The 19,015-nt window shown below is 39.7% G+C and overlaps 1 protein-coding gene across 2 annotated transcripts in view; it reads left to right on the top strand.

The window, feature by feature from the left end:
* The window catches only part of LOC121319545 (FYVE, RhoGEF and PH domain-containing protein 4-like), a 132,015-nt gene that overhangs the window by 27,076 nt on the left and 85,924 nt on the right, over positions 1-19,015 (top strand). Inside the window, exon 1 of one of the 2 annotated variants that reach the window (XM_041257101.1) lies at positions 690-956. The exons of the other annotated variant lie outside the window; for it this stretch is intronic. Within the exon in view, the coding sequence (XP_041113035.1) occupies positions 917-956 (40 nt within the window). The 5' untranslated portion in view covers positions 690-916. Of the gene's footprint in view, positions 1-689; positions 957-19,015 lie in introns of those variants that run through there. 2 annotated transcript variants of the gene reach the window in all.

The raw sequence follows: 19,015 nt of genomic DNA, 5'->3' as shown, positions 1-19,015 counted from the left end.
AAAAAGTTAATTTCACTGTGTTCAGTTATCCTGGGCTGTTGTGGGGAGTTGCTGTTAATAATACATTAAATACAGTGAAAAATGCATAATACATGAAATACAGTGAAAAACAATGCATAATACATGAAATACAGTGAAAATAATGCATAATACATGAAATACAGTATAAAATACTTAATACATGAGATACAGTGAAAAACAATGTGTAATACATTAAATACAGTGAAAAATGCATAATACATGAAATACAAGGCTAGGCTGTATAAAGGATTCTAAAACTGGATGCGAGAGAAAAAAAAAATACAATAAATCATTGTATTGAAGAGTAAAAATACCTAAATAACATGCCTTACCTTGGAAAATATGGCCATTGTTCCACTGCATTCTCTCTGCAATTAGTTGTGTAAAACATTCTGAATTGTGTGACTTCTTTAATTGTTGACACACATTAGTTGATGACTTTATTTATGTGTTTCGGTAAGCTTGTATCATTTCACAGTGTTGCTGTGTTTAGTAATCTGCAGCAGTTCTGCAAATACAGCTGTGGTTGTCATTGGTATTTAGTTTTTTTTATTAGGTCCATTGTAAAGAGGATGGGGGGGGGGGGTGTGAGTCTTATTTGTGTTACAGTCCTTCAGGCTTTGTATTTCTGTGAACAGGAAGTGATGGTTTCTGCAGACACAGACCTCTGTTTATTAAGGCTGACTCTATAAGCATCCCTTGGCTGGTGAGCTAAAAATGGATCTCCTGACGTTCTCCAAAGTGCCTCGGGTCGTCTTCACTGGTAGGTGATGAGAAACTTTGCTTTTGGCAAACCTGCGCCCTGAAGAAATGTTAAACCCCTCAGAGCTTAGGCAGCCTGGAGTCAGGTTTTACACTGTAGAGAATAGCCTGCATCTGGTTTTGGATCCTGACAATGAACCGGCGTCGCAAGTATTGGTTTTGGAAACCTAAAGGTAATTAACTTCATTTTGCATGCCATGGCTGTACTTTTTTTCAGTTTTTAGGAGACGTTCAGTTTTCTATCTCCCTGATCTTGAAATAAACCTCAGGGAGAACTGAAACTTACTGTCCTTGATACCTTTTAAAGGAGTTCGAACTAAAAACTGACATGCTCCTAAATTGTCACTTGGAATTTGATTATTTGTATTGGTTGTTCTCATTTTAATGTGTGGGTGTGTTTTTTTATTTGTTATTATATGCCACCTGCTAGACCATATTTTCCTTGACAAAGAGATTTTTTTTATCTCAACAGGACTTTCCTGACTAAATAAAATGTAATAAAATAGGAGGTTTTTGTTCATGACTGTAAAGAGGCACACAGTAGTCCTTTTAGGTTCAGTGTACAAAGAGTCTTAGTGGTGACAAGCTGTTCTCCGTTGGGTGTACAGTATGACTTTAGCGGGGTCTTAGCCTAATTTACCATTTTCTTTGGTTAATAGTTATTTTTTTACTTATTTGTTGCCTGTGTTTCTTCACTAATAATATATGAATGATTATGGGATATTTTCAATTGATGTAAACAGCTTCAGATCTATATACACTGTCCTTTTTAAATGTATTATTTAAACTATAACAGTATTTAGATTGCCGCCTTTTAGATCAATTGATTGACTCCTATGTGTTGTGTTTTTAGCTGTGAATAACTACTAGGTTTGGTTTTGAATGCCGCAGATTGTAAGGTAACGCTTTAGAAATCTAAAATCTTTTCCATGCTCTTATTTTCCTATACAGTATGTTAGCTTTTCATTGTACGTGTGTTGTCAAAATATAACCTCACTCTAAATGAAACAGTCAAGGGGGGACACCTGAATAATTCTTATTATTGACATGGAATGTTCTGTTGCTAATGGGTCTTGGGTAGAATTGGATCAGGGAGTTGTGAACTGAAGTTTTGTTAATCAAATTAAATTATTTATTTGCATGTCTTTTATATAAGGAGGTAGAAAAAATGTATTCAAATTCAAGAAATTGTTTAGTTGCAAAAAGGAAAAATAGTTTGAGTGCTATACAAATTTTGTATGAAGTGTGAAACTAGAGACACATGATTACAACTGTATTATACCCTACTATAAGACTGTTTCGTAATAGGGTCTACTTATTTCTAAGGTGCACGAACGTGTAGTCCCCGTAGCCCAGCACACTGCTGTTCCTAATTTGTGGTTCTGACAGTAGTCCAGAATGAGTCCAGTACAGGTGGTTGTGTTTTTTGGTACTGCTTCTAAGGCTTTGATTCTATCTTTTCATATCAAGCGTTTGCGATGAAATTAAGCCCATAGTGCAGTGTTTAAGGCTGTGTTAGCACTGCTAAAATGCGCTCTGCCATGCAATTAGCTCCGCCACTCATTAGCCATACATTTTAAGGCTTGTCAAGCCTTAATTGTGTACATGGGAAAACTGTAGATGGGGCTCATTTGTAAATAAAGTCTGTGATATTCAAATTATATTTGTGAAGCAGCAGAGCAGCTGCTCTGGCTCTAAAAGGGTCAAAAAATAAATTGGTCTTATTTGGGAACAAAGAAAGTCAGAAAGCAGCTGATAGAAAAGAGTATTCTGGCAGCAGTCATAACCTTCCTGAACAACCCAGGAACAGAGGGAGAGTACTGAGAAGAAGGGAGAGTATTTAGGGTCTGCATTACCCTTTTCGATCTCCCTGAGGATGTAGCTCGATACCGGCTATTGCATTGTACAATTGTTTGTTTGTATTCATCATCCAATCAGCACTCACATATCTGACCCTGTAAAATTTTGACTTCAGTGACAGTTAAACGAGCGTGACGCATATCTGATTATTTCCTCTGATTTGGCGTGTATGTAGGTGAGCACAATGTAACCTGCTCCCTCCACCCAAACAACCTCCCGTCTACACACACACACACACACACACACACACACACACACACACACACACACACACACACACACACACACACATTTCATACAGATAGAAAAAGTATGACTTGGGTTTGAGGAACTGTACAGAGAGACGTATATTGTAGCACATACTTTTCTTTGGCACTATTGCCGTTTTATTTATTTTTTTCTTGGTCTTTTCATGGCTCATGATAATGGTAGATCGTTCATGGAGGATTTGATTCAGCAGGGTCAAGGCAGGATATTTACAGCAATCTGTTTTTTGACACTGAATGTTATCAGATCTTCAACCAAAATCTAATATTAGACCCTGAGTGAACAAATAACACAACATTTATATACTTATTTCATTTATTTATTAAAGAAAGTTATGCAACACCCAATGCCCCCATATGAAAAAATAATTACCCCCTTAGATTCACTAAGTGGTTATGCCACCTTTAGCAGCAATAACTGCAACCAAGTTCTTCCTGTAGTTATTGATCAGTCTCTCACAGCACCGTGGAGGAATTTTGGCTCACTCCTTCATGCAGAACTGCTTCAACTCTGTGACATTTGTGGGTTTTGGAGCATAAACTGCTCATTTCAGGTCCTGCCACAACATCTCAATGGGGTTTAGGTCTGAACTTTGAATAGACCATTCCAAAACTTCTTTTCTTGTTCTTCATCCATTCTGATGTAGACTTGCTTGTGTGTTTCGGATCATTGCCTTGCTGCATGACCCAGATGCGCTTCAGCTTCAGCTCATGGATGGATGGCCTGACATGCTCCAGTAGAATTCTTTGATCCAGAGCAGAGCTTTAGAAATGGCTTTGTAACCCTTTCCAGACTGATAGGCATCAACAACTTTTTTTTTTCCCGGATGTCTTCAGGAATTTCTTTTGATCGTGGTATGATGTGCCTCTAGAACCTGTGTGCTGACAACTTCACTCTGATGGTAAGGGCCAAAGTTAGTCAGATTTATATTGGGCAGCGCTGGCCCAAATCAGGCCTGATTGTCAACCAAAGTATTCAAACAGCTGACCCTAATTATCCCTTTAATTGGGTTGAGTTAACTAGGGGGGGGGCAATAACTTTTTCACACCTGAAGATTACATGTTTGATTACCTTGCACACCAAACAAATGAAAGAAGCACCAAAACCTTTGGTGTCATTTTTTCTGTGACTCCCTCTATATACTATTACAACCCACAAAAAGATCTGACCAAATTCAATGTGAAAAATATGCAAAAATGCAGAAAATCAGACAGGGGGCAAATACATTTTCACGACACTATGTATTTGTGTGTGTGTGTGTGTGTGTGTGTGTGATATATATATATATAATTATATGTTTGATATTTTATTTTTAAACACTGAAACTCAGAATCAATTATTGTAAGGTGACATTGGTTTTATGTTGGGAAATATTTTTAAGAAAAATAAAAAACTGAAATATCTTGCTTTCATAAGTATTCTACCTCCATGCTGTGGAAGCTCCCAGTTTGCACAGATGAAAGAAATTGCCCTAACAAGGACACAATTACCTTACCATCTGCTTCCACCTGTGAACCATTAAAGTTGCTGTCATGTTTTCTGGATAAAAACCCCACTGTTGCAGGAAGGATCATCTGTAAGGCTGTGAATCTGAAGGAAAATGAAGACCAAAGAGCATTCTACAGTTAGAGATAAAATAATACAAATGCATAGATTAGGGAAAGGGTGCAAAATAATATCCAAGTGTTTGGATATCCCAATGAGCACAGTTGGATCAATAATCAGGAAGTGGAAGCTGCATCACACCACCCAGGCACTGCCAAGAAAAGGCAGTCGCTCAAAACTCAGCGCTCAAACAAGAAGGAGACTTGTGAGAGAAGCCACAGAGAGGCCAACAATCACTTTGAAGGAGCTACAGAGTTCAGTGGCTGGGAGTGGAGTAATGGTGCACCAGTCAACCATATCAAGAGCTCTGCATAACACTGGCCTGTATGGGAGGGTGGCAAGAAAGAAGCCGTTACTCAAAAAGTACCATCTGAAAGCACGTCTGGAGTTTGCCAGAAAGTGACCAAGTTGCCATATGGGAAAAGGTTTTGTGGTCAAATGAGACTAAGATAGAGCTTTTTGGCCAAAACTCAAAGCGCTATGTGTGGCGCAAACCTAACACTGCCCGTGCCTCAAGACACACCATCCCTACAGTGAAGTATGGTGGTGGCAGCATCATGCTGTGGGGATGCTTCTCATCAGCAGGGACTGGGCATCTTGTTACAATTGAAGGAAAAATGGATGGAGGAAAATACAGGAAAATACTGCAAGAGAATATGCTTCAGTCTGCTAAAAAACTGAAACTTGGGTGGAAATTTACCTTTCAGCAGGACAATGATCCTAAGCACAAGGCCAAAGCAACATTGGAGTGGCTCAAGAACAAAAAGGTGAATGTCCAACAGTGGCCCAGTCAAAGTCCTGATCTCAATCCCATTGAGAATCTGTGGCACTATTTGAAAATTGCGGTCCACAAGCATCGTCCAACCAACCTGAACAACCTGGAGCAAATCTGCCAAGAAGAATGGGCCAAAATCATTCCGACACGATGGGCAAAGCTGGTACATACTTACCCAAAAAGACTTAAAGCTGTTATTGCAGCGAAAGGTGGCTCTACCAAATATTAATGTGTGGGGGTTGAATACTTATGCAAGCAAGATATTTCAGTTTTTTATTTTTCTTAAAAATATTTCCCAACATAAAACCAATGTCACCTTACAATAATTGATTTTGAGTTTAAGTGTTTTTAAAAAAAAAAAAATATCGAACAGAACGAAATTTCAATGTACCATTTGTAATTCAGTAATATGAGAGAATTGGTCAGGAGTCTGAATACTTTTGCAAGGCACTGTGTGTGTATATATATATATATATATATATATATATATATATATATATATATATATATATATAGATAGATAGATATATAGATAGATAGATAGATAGATAGATAGATAGATAGATAGATAGATAGATAGATAGATAGATAGATAGATAGATAGATAGATAGATAGATAGATAGATAGATAGATAGATAGATAGATGATTGGAGTTTATTAATACAAGAGCAGTAAAACAAGACTGACGTGTATCTAGGTAACGGATATTCGAGTGCTGACCCCTGTAATAAACTTGGTTCATTGTTATCCTATTCATTATGTATGTTTGGTTTTTATCCGTCAACACCAAATAACACCTACAGAAAGCATTGCAGGTTTTCATTTCCCTGTGTGATTAACAGTTTGATTCGCGTCCTGGTCTTTACATACCCACTGTTGAGTCACATACACAATGTGTTAAACGCGGTTTCTTATCTGCGTCATAACAGGACTGAACAGAATCATCAAAATAGCTTTTTAAAAGGAAGTCTAGTTTAGCTTGATTTCATTTGACCTGAATTCCTCTTTTGTAAGATTTATTTATTTATTTATTTATTTTATTTATTTTAATTGAGTGCCCAGTTATTTGACCCCCAATTTTCTCCCCAGTTTAGAATGTCCAATTATGTACCCTCACCACAGCCATTCTCTTACAGCTCAGGAGAAGTGAAGGTTCAGTGGGCGTCCTCCGACCCCACAACCAAAAACATGTGTTAGCCACTGATGATCCTATTTAGCAACCAGTGCAGGACAAAAGCAGATTTTAATAGTATAAAAGCATTACATTATAATGAGATAAAACTAGCAAGAACTGCTGTGAAATGTAACCCGTGACTGATATGTTTCTCAATGGTGGTATTAAATTGATCAAGATAACAGGCAAATAAGATAAAAAATATCACATCCTCACCTGAAATACTAGGTTTTACTCATTTAATTTTTTTAGACAATAAACAAAAAACTTCATTGCAAACATTGAGCTCAGCTGATGGCCAGTCAATCAATCAATCAATCAATCTTTTTTATATAGCGCCTTTCATAGTGGAACACCATCACAAAGCGCTTTACAAGATGCAGAAAATAAAAGAAAATCCATAATACTTCAAATACAGAGAAATGCATACTGTACAGTAAAAAAAAAAGCATAATACATTAAATACAGTGGAAAGTACATAATACATGATAGTAGCATAATGCATGAAATAGCACACTAATTACACTGGAAAATGCATAATACATGAAATAGTACATTAAATGCAGTGGAAAGTGCAGAATACATGATAGTAACATATGTGAAGTAGTACCAACAGATATCAAGCTTAAGGAGCATGGAAAGCAAGAGAGAACACGTTGGTTTTGGGAGTTGATTTAAAGCGAGAGACAGTGAGAGTATCACGCACCAAAGCTGGGAGAGAGTTCCAATGGCCTAGCAGTGTTAACTTGCACGAACGACTCAACCACACAGTTACGCGATGTGGCTTGTCTTTACTTCACTTCCCTTTCAAAGTGTCATGTCAATCATGTAGCACCCTGACTGTACAGTTTTCCAGCAGGCTTCTTTTTCTTGTCCAGCTTGCCAGAGCTCAAACCACGCAGCTCGAACTGATTATTCAAGCACTCAGCACCCCCACAGCATCCCTGACCGTCACCTGCTCACAGTGGAGAAACCAATACGAATTACACTATGTAACACAATTTTTGTTCCTGGGTAGTAAGTGTTATTTCCTAATTGCTTATGCCTAAAAAGTATAGAAAATGGCTATTATTCCCCACAAACTTTGCTTTTGTGACCAGGACAGTGATATTTCGAAATATCACTATTCCCAATAGGAAAACGGGCAAATGTGTGTCTTTTTGTTCACATAAAGTCAGAAAAAAACAACATATGAATCCAAATTAACATGTATTTATGCTAACGTAATACAAAAATGACTACAAAAGATTTAGAAGTGAGTAGTTTTTCGAGATTTACGATTATACTGTAAATACAGTATTTTTCTGACTTTATGTGAACAAAAAGACACACATTTGCCCGTTTTCCCATTGGAAATAGTGATATTTTGAAATATCACTGTCCTGGTCACAAAAGCAAAGTTTGTGGGGAATAACAGCCATTTTCTATACTTTTGAGGCATAAGCAATTAGGAAATAACACTTACTACCCAGGAACAAAAAAAATAATAATTTGTTACACGGTGTTATCAAATGTTTGTGCAGCTTGACCTACAAATCTCAAGCAATTGTGACACACATGACTGCTAATAGTGACCTGTAATATGAAAGTATGAAAAACTTTGTTTCATTCAGGACAACTCTTACAATTTTAAGTCAACTTGTTTAATTTTAGCCCTATACACTCAATCTCTCCTTCTGGGGCACTTAGTGCTGCCTTGAAATTTTTGATTGACACAAGTTTACGTGGCTTGATAATTATTGGCAAATGCCACCAATTTTTTTTTTTTTTTTTTTTTTTTTTTTTTTTACATTAATGTTGGAGTCCAGTGTCTGCTTGAGTTTTGGTAATAGATTAAAAGATTTCCATTTTAATCAAATTTTCATATTTGCAGTTGTATTTAGTATCCTGCCTGAAATGTTTTACACCCCCCCCCCCCCCCCCCCACACACACACACAGTAATTTAACATGACGGCTCCAGCAGAAGTTGGCACACACAAACTTGTACTCTCCGGTAGCAGTGAAGGGGACTTCATATTCAGCTGATCTGGGTGAAGGGCTGGGATTGTCAGGAAGGAAAAGGGCTGGGATATTAAACTGCTAATGCTGGTCACATCCTGCCGGGGGGAGGAGGAGGACTTACCTCATAACGTCTGTTTATGCTTTTGAACAAGTAGGTAAGTTAATCAGAGGACTCTGGAGGTTTTGTAATCCTGACATTTTGCAGTTACCTGATTTAAAATGAACTTCTGTATTTACATGCTACTTAGTCTGGAAAAAAAGTAAATCAGGGGGGCAGTGCTGAAGTCATTAAAATCTTAAAAGGAGTTGACATAGTTAACCCAAACCAGTTCTGCTATATCTGTACTTTCTGTTAGAGGGCGACATTTCAATACATTTGCATGAGGGAGAGCCCATCAATATACTTAAAACACTTCATTTTTGGTTTTTATTTATTTTTATTGGTCATGTGATGTCCGTTTTAAAAGCAATGCTGGACTCTGTTAATCGTTGATTGGTCACTTTTAGTTTTTTCTGCTGTAACTTGAATGAGACTAGGAGTCTGCTTCCTTAATAATGTAATTTTAAAAATTACAAATAAAATATGCAGCTATTTATTTTTATTCAAAATGCACACAAAAAGCTAATAGAGTCCAATTAATTGCCCCGGATTTAAAACCTGTTGCAAAAATGTTATATCCTGTTTTGCAAATAAGTTTTCTTTTAATTATGATTTAATTAAAAATAGAGTTGCCTTTTTTAAAAAAAAAATTTTTACATCATTAATTAAATAGTTTCAATCAGGTTAGGAAAGAGACAATTTAAGCTATGTTACAGGTGTTGGAATACTGAGTGGTGGTAGTATTTAGTGTATATATGAAATATATATTTTGTAGTGTGCACAGGGGAAGGCAGCAGCAGGGCTGGCCGGTGAAGTAATCACATACGAAGACATAAGCCTGATATACGCTCCTGGCAAAGGAGCCGGCTCTTTTGTACAGCGGTATTGGTGCTATGCTTTAGTGCGAGAGGTCCCGGGTTCATGACTGCCCTCCGCCTGTGTGCGAATTGCCCCGTCCTGTGTGAGGCGACTGCCTGTGGGAACCAAGATTCGTTACATTTGGTGTCAGTGGCGCCGAGTGAGTGCAGGATGCGCCCTATAGCGCCCTGGATGTCACCAGTTCGAGTCTGGGCCGGGGGGGGAGGTCTGTTTAGATTGGCAAGGGTGTCCTCAGCTCACTGCACACTAGTGACCCCTGCAGTCTGGCCAGGCGCCGGCGGGCTTGCCTGTTAGCTGCCTGGGAGATGCGTTGTCCTCCGACGCTGTAGCTCCTGATGGTGAATCCACAGTGTGTAAAGAAGCGGTCGGCAGGGAGGGGGTGGAAATCCTCCCTGCATAAAACGTGTATTTGTTAGTTGTGTTGTTAATTAATTATCCCCTGCACCTGATGAGCATTGTAAATTAGAGCCAGGTGCAGGGTATTTAAGAAAAGCAGCCAGTCTGTTCAGGGCTGCTGTGTGTGAAGAAGCCAGCTTGGTAGTGTGCTCAAGAGTATAGAAAGAAAGGTACCGTGTAACACCTTTTTGTGGGGTTTTTTTTTTTTTTTTTTTTTTTGTATAACAGGTGAACAGCTTCGCTGTCCTACTTGCATAGTTTAGGTTCCTGTTTTGTGTGTTACTCAGTGCTCAGAAAAGAGCTAGCTGTTTGTTTTGTTTATTTCATTTTTGTGTTTATTAAAAATAGTGCGTAAGCATTTTGAAATTCCCATTTGTGTCCTGGGCCCTGCTTGTAAAGGAAAAAGCAGACGAGAGTTGCAAGCTCGGTTGTAATATATATAACTTAGGGGTGTGTAGATAGTTTTAGGTTTTGTGTTTTTTTTTTTTTTCAGTTGGCAGGTATTAAATAAAACCAAACAAGCCTAATAATAAATATGTTAATTTCACAACAATAAATTAAGTTATGCAAAGAGTGATTTAAAAGCATCTTTCATCCGGGCGTGGTTTTCGTACTGCTATTCTACCGAAACAAGGCTGTTAAGGGACAATAAAATAATGGAACAAAACTAGCCCATTGTGCATACTGGGATATGTATTTTTGTTTTGTCGAGTTTTAATAAGAGGTTAAATATTGCCAAGGACTACAATCCCACAATTCCCTGCAGATACAATGCATTTATAAGGAAAAAAACAAAGTGAAAACAAAATAATTGTATATCTAAAGGATTTAGATTTAGAGACAATTTTCGATTTTCTTGTTCATTGCTATGATACTCCTTATGTTTTGTTTTGTATCTGGTAACATGTGTTTTCATTTTCAAGTATTTACAGAAACGTATACGACGTAAAACATTGTCAATTATGAAAAAACCCTAGTTTCCAGCAAGTGAACTCAAACTTTTGACTGGTACTGTGTGTGTGTGTGTGTGTGTGTGTGTCATATATATATAGTGCAATCCCACAGTTGCCTCAAAAAAGGGCTCAATATGTATTCAGATGAGAACCCATTGCTAATTATTTTAGCACAGATGTAGCCAATCTTGTTCTGATGGCTGTATGTTTCTATCTGTCTGCATCTGCCTCTGTCGAGTGATTTGTTGGAAGAGTACGATGATGTCCCTTGTGGGAGGTTTTTTTTTTTAATGTAGGCAGTGGTTCTTAAGACTAGAGCTGTGTATCAAATCAGAACAATGAGCGTTTCGTTCCACTGGCTCCATTCTGAGGGAGCGGGTTTCACGTCTATTTAAAAGCTTGTTTTCAATTCTGAGGTACAAACTTGTTATCTCCATGCTAACGCTTTATCATTCTGTAGAAAAATGATATTTGCACCAGAGTGTGACTGATTGTATTCATATTAGGAGTCATTGATGTATTTTGGACAGATCCTTCCAATTGTTATGCACTTTCCCAAGTGCATACATTAGGAAAAGTCGAAAATATAAAACAATAAAAGGATACAATAGTCCCTTGCGAATGCAGACTCCGTAATACCATACAATTGGATAGGCCGAACACAAGGCATGTCCCCCAGTAATAACCATATAAGTGTGACGCGAGGTCACTGTGAATTACATGATCCAAAGAGACACACTGCGCTCCATTACCAGGAAGTAATGGACACAGACAGACTGGATTTACAGGTGAAGCTTGATCACGCTCAGCATTTATTAAATGATCACAGAAAATAAATGACTAAACAGCCAAAACACAGCACTTTGGGCCATAATAAATAGACAAACAAAACAAACAAACGCTAACAAATAGACTTTGCTGGTGCTTCCAGCACACTATAGCAATTGTTCTTTCTTTCTATTTTTTTCCTCTTCTCCTCACCCGTTCTCAACTCGTCGAACACACATCCCAGAGTGAGTGAAACACTGCATCTTTTATGCAGCTGTACCGTGACTCGATTGCTAAACAATCATTCAACTGGAATATCGGTGCATTTGGCACGTGAACTAATTTGTGCACTTCCCTGTGTACAAATACACCTTTTAACCTGCATGTGAAGTGATTGTGCCATCCTCATGTCTAAATACAACATATTTTAAATCACTTGTGCTACACAGACCCATTTATATCCCGTGCACCAATACCTATACACCAACATTAACACACCACACACAACATATAACAGTGAAATACACACAGGGGAGGGGCACATTGCCACAGCCTTCCATTCAAAAGATGCAAGCAGCTTGTACAAGGGAGGATGTGCTTTGGGGTCACTTGTGACAGTAGGTCTACTGTATAGATTTATATTATAATGCAATGTGTATAGAGAACATATTTTATTTCAGCGCAATGATTTATGTGTGTGATTTTTATTATTTATTTATTTATTTTAAACTGGACTCCTCATTATTTTGGACAACCTGTTTGTGAGGGACCAGGGGCGCCTAACTTTGTTTAATAGTGGGTAGGGTAAAGGTAAAGAACTGGGGAGCGTAACTAAGAAGCTCAGGTAAACCTCCTTTACTGTTCAATCTTTTTCAAGGTACTGTTTTTGTAATAGTAAACCCACAAAATTGGACATGTGTTTCAACATAAAATATAGAATATTTACTAGCTGAGCATTTATTGAGTACAAACACAAGTAGCACCACATGGCAGAACTAGTTCCAGTGGCATATCTGCACAGTGCTGTACAGCACATATAATTACAACATGCAGCTCATTAAAGGGAAGTGCTAAACAAACACAAACAATACATGTACAGCATGTTATAACATGGCTTGTTTATTAATAGATATATTGACATATGTATGTTAACAGTTAAAATATTCCTTGCTTGGCTTTGTACTAAATGTAGTGCTGGATGCTAGAGAATGTTTTTCATGTTTTGTCATCAGACATGAAACAATAAGAACCCGCCCTCACATTGCAATGCTTAGTGCTAATTAAGCAGATTTCAGTATATCATGAGGTCTGGCGTAGACAGAACATTTTGCCACTGAGGCGAAAATACAAATATCTCTAGAAACTATCAATTTTTGCCAAGCGTTCCTGTTCAGATTCAGTTTTAAGTACAGCTATGGCAAAACATTTTGCAGCACCTAGAATTTTAGGATTGAGACATAATTTAAATTAAAATAAATATATATGAATATAACATATTTTATTAATCATGTAATCAAACAAAGTACAATATTATATCGCAAAAGCGGAAGCCATAATGGTAGTACAGTATTTCATGTTAGATTTTGAAATGTCCATTTTTTTTTTCCATATATGGGAAAACTACAAAGCGGTATGTAATTCAGTATGTTAACGTAACATAATTCAGCAGGTTTCATTCAACTTTATGAAGCAAAATGTGTTAATTCTATAGCGGCATGCAAAACTTTTGGCCACAGCTGTATGTCAATGCCTAAGGTTTAAACGTTCATAAAACGTAACCAAAATGTATGTCCCCATATTAGCTTATTAATAGCTAATATTAAAATATGTTTTCATATCTTATGTGAAATATAGTTTCACATTCATCAACCAAGGTGCATTGTTTAATTTTTTGCTGAAAACATCTAGATTGAAAACTATGACCATTGGTTTAAATAAAGCTTAACAGTTTTATTTAGTGTGGCAATGTCGAATAGTAAAGTTTCATGAGTTGGCTGGGGCAAAACGCCCATGTTTTTAAACTGCTGCCACCTGTGCGTATACAAGGTAGTAGTGATTGAAAAAAACTGCATCTTGCCCCACCCTACCCTGTTTTTTCCAAAATGTACATCTTTTTTTATTAAACTATTACTTATTTTGAAAGCACATAATAAACAATACATTCAGTTGTATTACAGTCGCAGGCACACTTATAGGCACTGGGTAACAATAAACTAGCATGGCATTTAATCTTTAATTACAAATATTTTTTTTTTGTCAATAATGATCTAAACATATGTAGCCCTAAAGACAAGACATGAAAAAGAAGAGTATGGTATCAAGCATCCAGTAAACAGCACTACTGATAAAGCAACACTGATAACAGGACCAGTTCGTCTTCCCTTGCGTTGTACAGTAGTTCTGAGTTATCTTTAAAATAAGTTACAGGAACTCTGAAAGCCACGCGCGCTAGTATTGCTTTTTTGATCAACTGTCTGAATGGGTCCGTGTTCTATAGTGCTCTTGAATGAGGCGATCTTTTGGCATTAAAAAAAAATCCTAAACATCACATTAACCTCATCCATACTATACTTTTTTGTAACTGTTTGTTTTTAAAGTGTGTGCAGTTGGTGATGAACGTATAGTTAGCAGCGGACAGCATCTGAGGGACATCTTGCTACCGCCATCTAGTGTTGGTGGTGTGAGCGTGCAACCTCAAGGACCCTAGTGCCTATTAAAGGCATAGAGGGATCTACGACATTAAGCCGGTAGAACCTGGTAAACATATGTGGTGTAGTCCAGCTAGCCGCATTACATATATCGGTCAACGAGGCACCTCTGAAGAGGGCCCATGACTCCATTCGGGGAGGACGTCCTTTAAAAGAGGACATAACCACCGAGCACCGTTTAGAAAACGTGTCACAAGTATATGGCAAGCAGATATGACTGCTAGGTACACTTTCAACAATGAGGGGGATTTACCCGCCTCTAGTAGATCTTGCAGAAATTGTAATATAACTGCTATAGGGCAATACATGGGATCAATGCCTCTGGCCATGCTTCAGTTTTGAAAATATTTCCATTTATAGGCATACAACGCTCTTGTGAAAGAAGCCCTAGAGTTCTGCAGTGTACTCACTACTGCGTCTGAGAGCCCTACGGTTCTGGATGCCAGAGGGTGCCTTTCGTCTGACAGGAGATTCTTGCACAGCAGGATCTCCCAGGGCTGGCTCTGCAGCAGCTGGCAGAGGTTCGAAAACAAGTTTCTCCTGGGCCATCTAGAGGCCACCAGGAGAACTGACGCTTCCTCTCTCCTGACCTTCTCGAGGAAGGCAGGTAGCAGCGGTATTGGTGGGAAAGCGTTTAAAGGCACTTTGAGCCATTCATGTACTAAGGCGTCGACACCTAGTGGACCGCTGCTGTGGAGGGAGAACCACAGGGGGCAATGGGTCGTCTCTGCCGTGGCAAAGAGGTCAACCTGTGCTTCCCCGAAGCGTTACTAAATGCACTGCACGATTTGAGGGTGCAGTCACCATTCTGACGGGTCTCATAAGAGGTGCCTTTGTGCCTAAATCAGCAGCCGAAAGGCTATGCAGTGTAACCCCGGGGACAGAAGCCCTTCCTGGTGGTTCATGTACGCAACCACTGATATGATGTCCGTGCGGACAAGGACATGTTTGTTGCAGAGCAGAGGGAGAAATTGTTGCAGAGTGAGGTGGACTGCTCTCAGCTCTAGCACATTTATGTACCGGGACGCCCAGCAGCCCAACCTGGATCCGCGGACTCCTCTGCCTGCCCAGACCACCCCCTAACCGGAGTTGGATGCGTCCGTCATCATCACTTAACGGTTGTAAATGACTCCCATACTTACGCCTCCGCACAGGTCAGGGTCTTGCCTCCACCAGCGTAGCGATATCTAGCACCGACAAGACACTGTCAGCCAACGGTGTGTGTCATGCTTGGGGTGTTGACGAAAGGTATTGAGTCACACTTGGAGTGGGCGCATGTGAAGTAACCCTAGTTGTATGGCTGAGGATGCTGCGGCCATCAGATCCAGTAGTTTCTGGCACAACACTAATTGCACTGTGAACCCTGGTTGAAACAGGGCTAGGCAGTTGCAAATAGCAGCTACCCTGTCATCCAACAGGTATGCTTGCATTGCAAGGGAATCCAGCCGGAGACCCAAATAGACCGTACTCTGCACCGGTGTATAATTGGCTTGGGTGAGACCCAACCTCGACAGATGCTCTGTCACAATCGCTGTGTGTTCTACTACTCCTTCCTGGGACTGGCAACAAATCAGCCAGTCAATCAGGTAATCACCCTGATCCCTTGCAACTGCAAGGGAGCTAGGATGGCATCCATGCACTTTGAAATTGTGCAGAGGGCTAAGGAGAGGCCAAATGGCAGCACAGAGAACTCGAAGACACTCCCCTGAAAAGTGAAGTGGAGCTACTTCCTGTGCGCTGGACGGATAGGGACATGAAAATACATGTCCTTCAGATCTACTGTTGTAAATCAGTCGCCTGGCCAGACAGACGAGGGTGTGGCGATATGTGACCATCTGGAACATCCTGTCCCTCAAGAACCTGTTGAGGTGTCTCAGGTCTAGGATGGGGCAAAGACTGTCGTCCTTTTTTGGCACCAAATAAATACCTCAAGTAGAACCCCTCTCTTTGAGCGATGTGTTCTACAAGATGGATGGCTTGTTTTTGAAGTAGCGTTTCTACCTTTTGTTTGACGGCCATGACCTGAAGAGGGTCATTCACGGGTGTGACTGTGATCCCTCAAAAGGGAGGAGCGTAGCCAATGTGTACGGTGGTGAGCACCCAGGAGTCTGAGGTGCAACTGTGCCAGTAGTGCAGATGGTGTTGTGCGAATGGGTGGGTTTGAGGCCGCGAGCCTTCAGGGCCTCTGCTGGGGCTGCTGAGACTTCCTGGAGTGATTCTGCTGGAACTGTCTCCCTGGGCGCTGCTCTGCTGGGGCCCCACGTCCGACATTCCCTTGTCCTTGCTGCTGGCTCCATGCTCTGGAGACAGTGCCTCGGGTCGCTCCATGTTGCAATAGGGACGCGGATAGTCCGGGTTATCATGGTAACTGCCAGACGCCAACGCCTCCCTGTGCCGAGACATGGGAAGGGAGCATCACAGCTACCTGCTGGGAGGCCTCTTGCTCTCTGTGAGAGCATTGCAGGATTTCCTCTACCACTGGCCCAAATGTATGACCAGAGGAAATAGGTGCATATAGTAATGCAGACTTGTTTGCGTTCGGAACCCTTGCTTGGGACAGCCAGAGCTGTCTGTGCGCCACCACTAAGTCCGCCAGGCTTGCCCCTGGAACCCTGAAATCTGCAGCCAGGTGCCCGAAACTGCACGTAGGAAGAGTGCATCCTGTTGGTCAACCTCTGCAGCAACCACTAGCAAAGCTGGGGTATGCTCTGGGGCAAGCTCTGGTGGAGCTGGGGCAGGCGCAGGGGGGGACCTGCTGCCTGCTCAAGTGCTCGAGTATTTGGGCCATTTGGCCCTGTAACTCAGTGACATCCCTCGCCTAGTCCACATTTCTAGATCTTTTCCTGCCCTCAAGGGAGATCTAGCTCGATTGTGGGGGTGCCGTGGAACATTGACACTCTTTTCATTGGAGTTCTAACCCTAGGACGCATTTTGTCATCTGCTGGTCAGAAGCAAAGACTAAATTGAAAATGATTGCATTAGGTAGCAGAGCCCCTGGACCCATTGCATAACTAAAATGGTTCTTGATGTTCCAATAAAGAACTGGAGTCAGCTCAAAAATGAATATTTTACTCCAAGAGTAATTTATTGGATTGTTTTGTGAGCCACAAAGTTCACCTCTCAGAGCTAACTTCTTTCTTGTAAATATATATTTCGACATTAAAGCTGGCAGAAAAAAAAAAAAAAAAAAAAAAAAAAGCTTCAGTGAGAATCATTACCTTGCGTTCTTCCCAGTAATTTGGGAAACCAATGAATGAGTTATTATTTCCGGTTATTAAGGAGGCACATTCCACAAAGCCATTCCCCTGGCATTTCCAATTGCCAGAATCTCAATTGGTTTTCATGGAATGAATCTCTTCATAAATATCTCTTTTAGCACGCTGTGTGGGTTAAAGGGCTCTGCATTCCACTGTTGGCAGTTGTTCATGTGTTTGCATGATTCACCCAGCTTTCAGAAATATCTTTTTGAAGTGAATAAGACCTTGTTATGGATATGTAATTTAGAACTTGATTGTTTTGTTTTATTTTTTATTTCTTTTTTGCACAGAGAATTAAGCGATTTTAACTATGCAATGAAAAAAGTCAAAAAATTAAATGCAAAGTTGAGGATATTATATTAGTGAGGGAGTCTAGGGATGGCAATAAGGCTCTTATTGCTAAGCAGTTCACCCATTCAAGGTATTACTATGATCTTAGCACAATGTATAGGTAAGAAGCTCATGTGTCCCTTAACCAGGAATGGATCTAGCAAAAGCTTTTAAAACCAGGAATGGATTTAGTAAAAGCTAGTAAAACCAAGAATGGATCAACAAAAGCTAGTAAAACCAGGAATGGCTCAAACTGCTCTACATCCAGAATCTTTCTATCCTGGAGTGTGTCCAGTCTCAATGGCTGTTCTTCCAGTTGTATCTATAAAATGATTCGTGGTTTGGTCCTGCCTTGTTTTAATGTCTTGTTTTTTAATTATTGTTTGACTTCAACCGATTCTGTGATTTGGTTCTATTGCTTTGCTGTCAATGGACTCTTTATGGCGTTTGTTCATCCATACTGTACCATACATGCTATTACAAGAGGATCTGGAATCCCAGTGAAGGTGAAAGGCAAAGAGGTTCCACTTGACATCTAATCAACTGCAAATCATTTGATGGGATCTGATATCTAGTTCTGTGTACTTTACCATCAAACTGATTCTTTTAAGTTTTTTCTTGTTTCATTAAGTATAAAAGAAAACTTTGCCTTAAAGCTTTTTTGTTTTTACTCTCTTACTTTGGGGACTGTATTTCATGAACCTGGAGGATAGGGAGGTGAAATATTTATACATTTCCCACAAACCCCAGCACTGGTGAGTTGTCTGAGTTAAATTAATTTACAGGAGGTGGTACTGATTCTCCTCCTGTGAAGCTTACCATCTGTTTAGCCGATGCTAAAGTGAACAAAAACACTTTCTATTGAGAATTGAGAAACAGTTCATTAAGAGTTGCTGTGTTCAGCCCAGTGCCCGGACCTGCCTTGTTGTTTTTTTTGTAGAGAGAGAGAGAGAGAGAGAGAGAGAGAGAGAGAGAGAGAGAGAGAGAGAGACAAGAGAGACAATGCTGCAGTTTGTTTTTTAAGGAAGTGAGTCGTGCAGTAAATCAGATCAGAATGCCAATGTTAAACTTGTGATGGTATTTACTTCTCTTTTGGTTTTTAAAGGGACACAACAGGATTTCAGATCCTTGGTTAATGTGTTGTATTGTCACAGCTT

The sequence above is a fragment of the Polyodon spathula genome, chromosome 8 (assembly GCF_017654505.1).
Source record: "Polyodon spathula isolate WHYD16114869_AA chromosome 8, ASM1765450v1, whole genome shotgun sequence".
Taxonomy (NCBI): Eukaryota; Metazoa; Chordata; class Actinopteri; order Acipenseriformes; family Polyodontidae; genus Polyodon; species Polyodon spathula.
The sequence above is the reverse complement of the archived record's forward strand: the minus strand, read 5'-3'. Positions and strand labels throughout refer to the sequence as shown.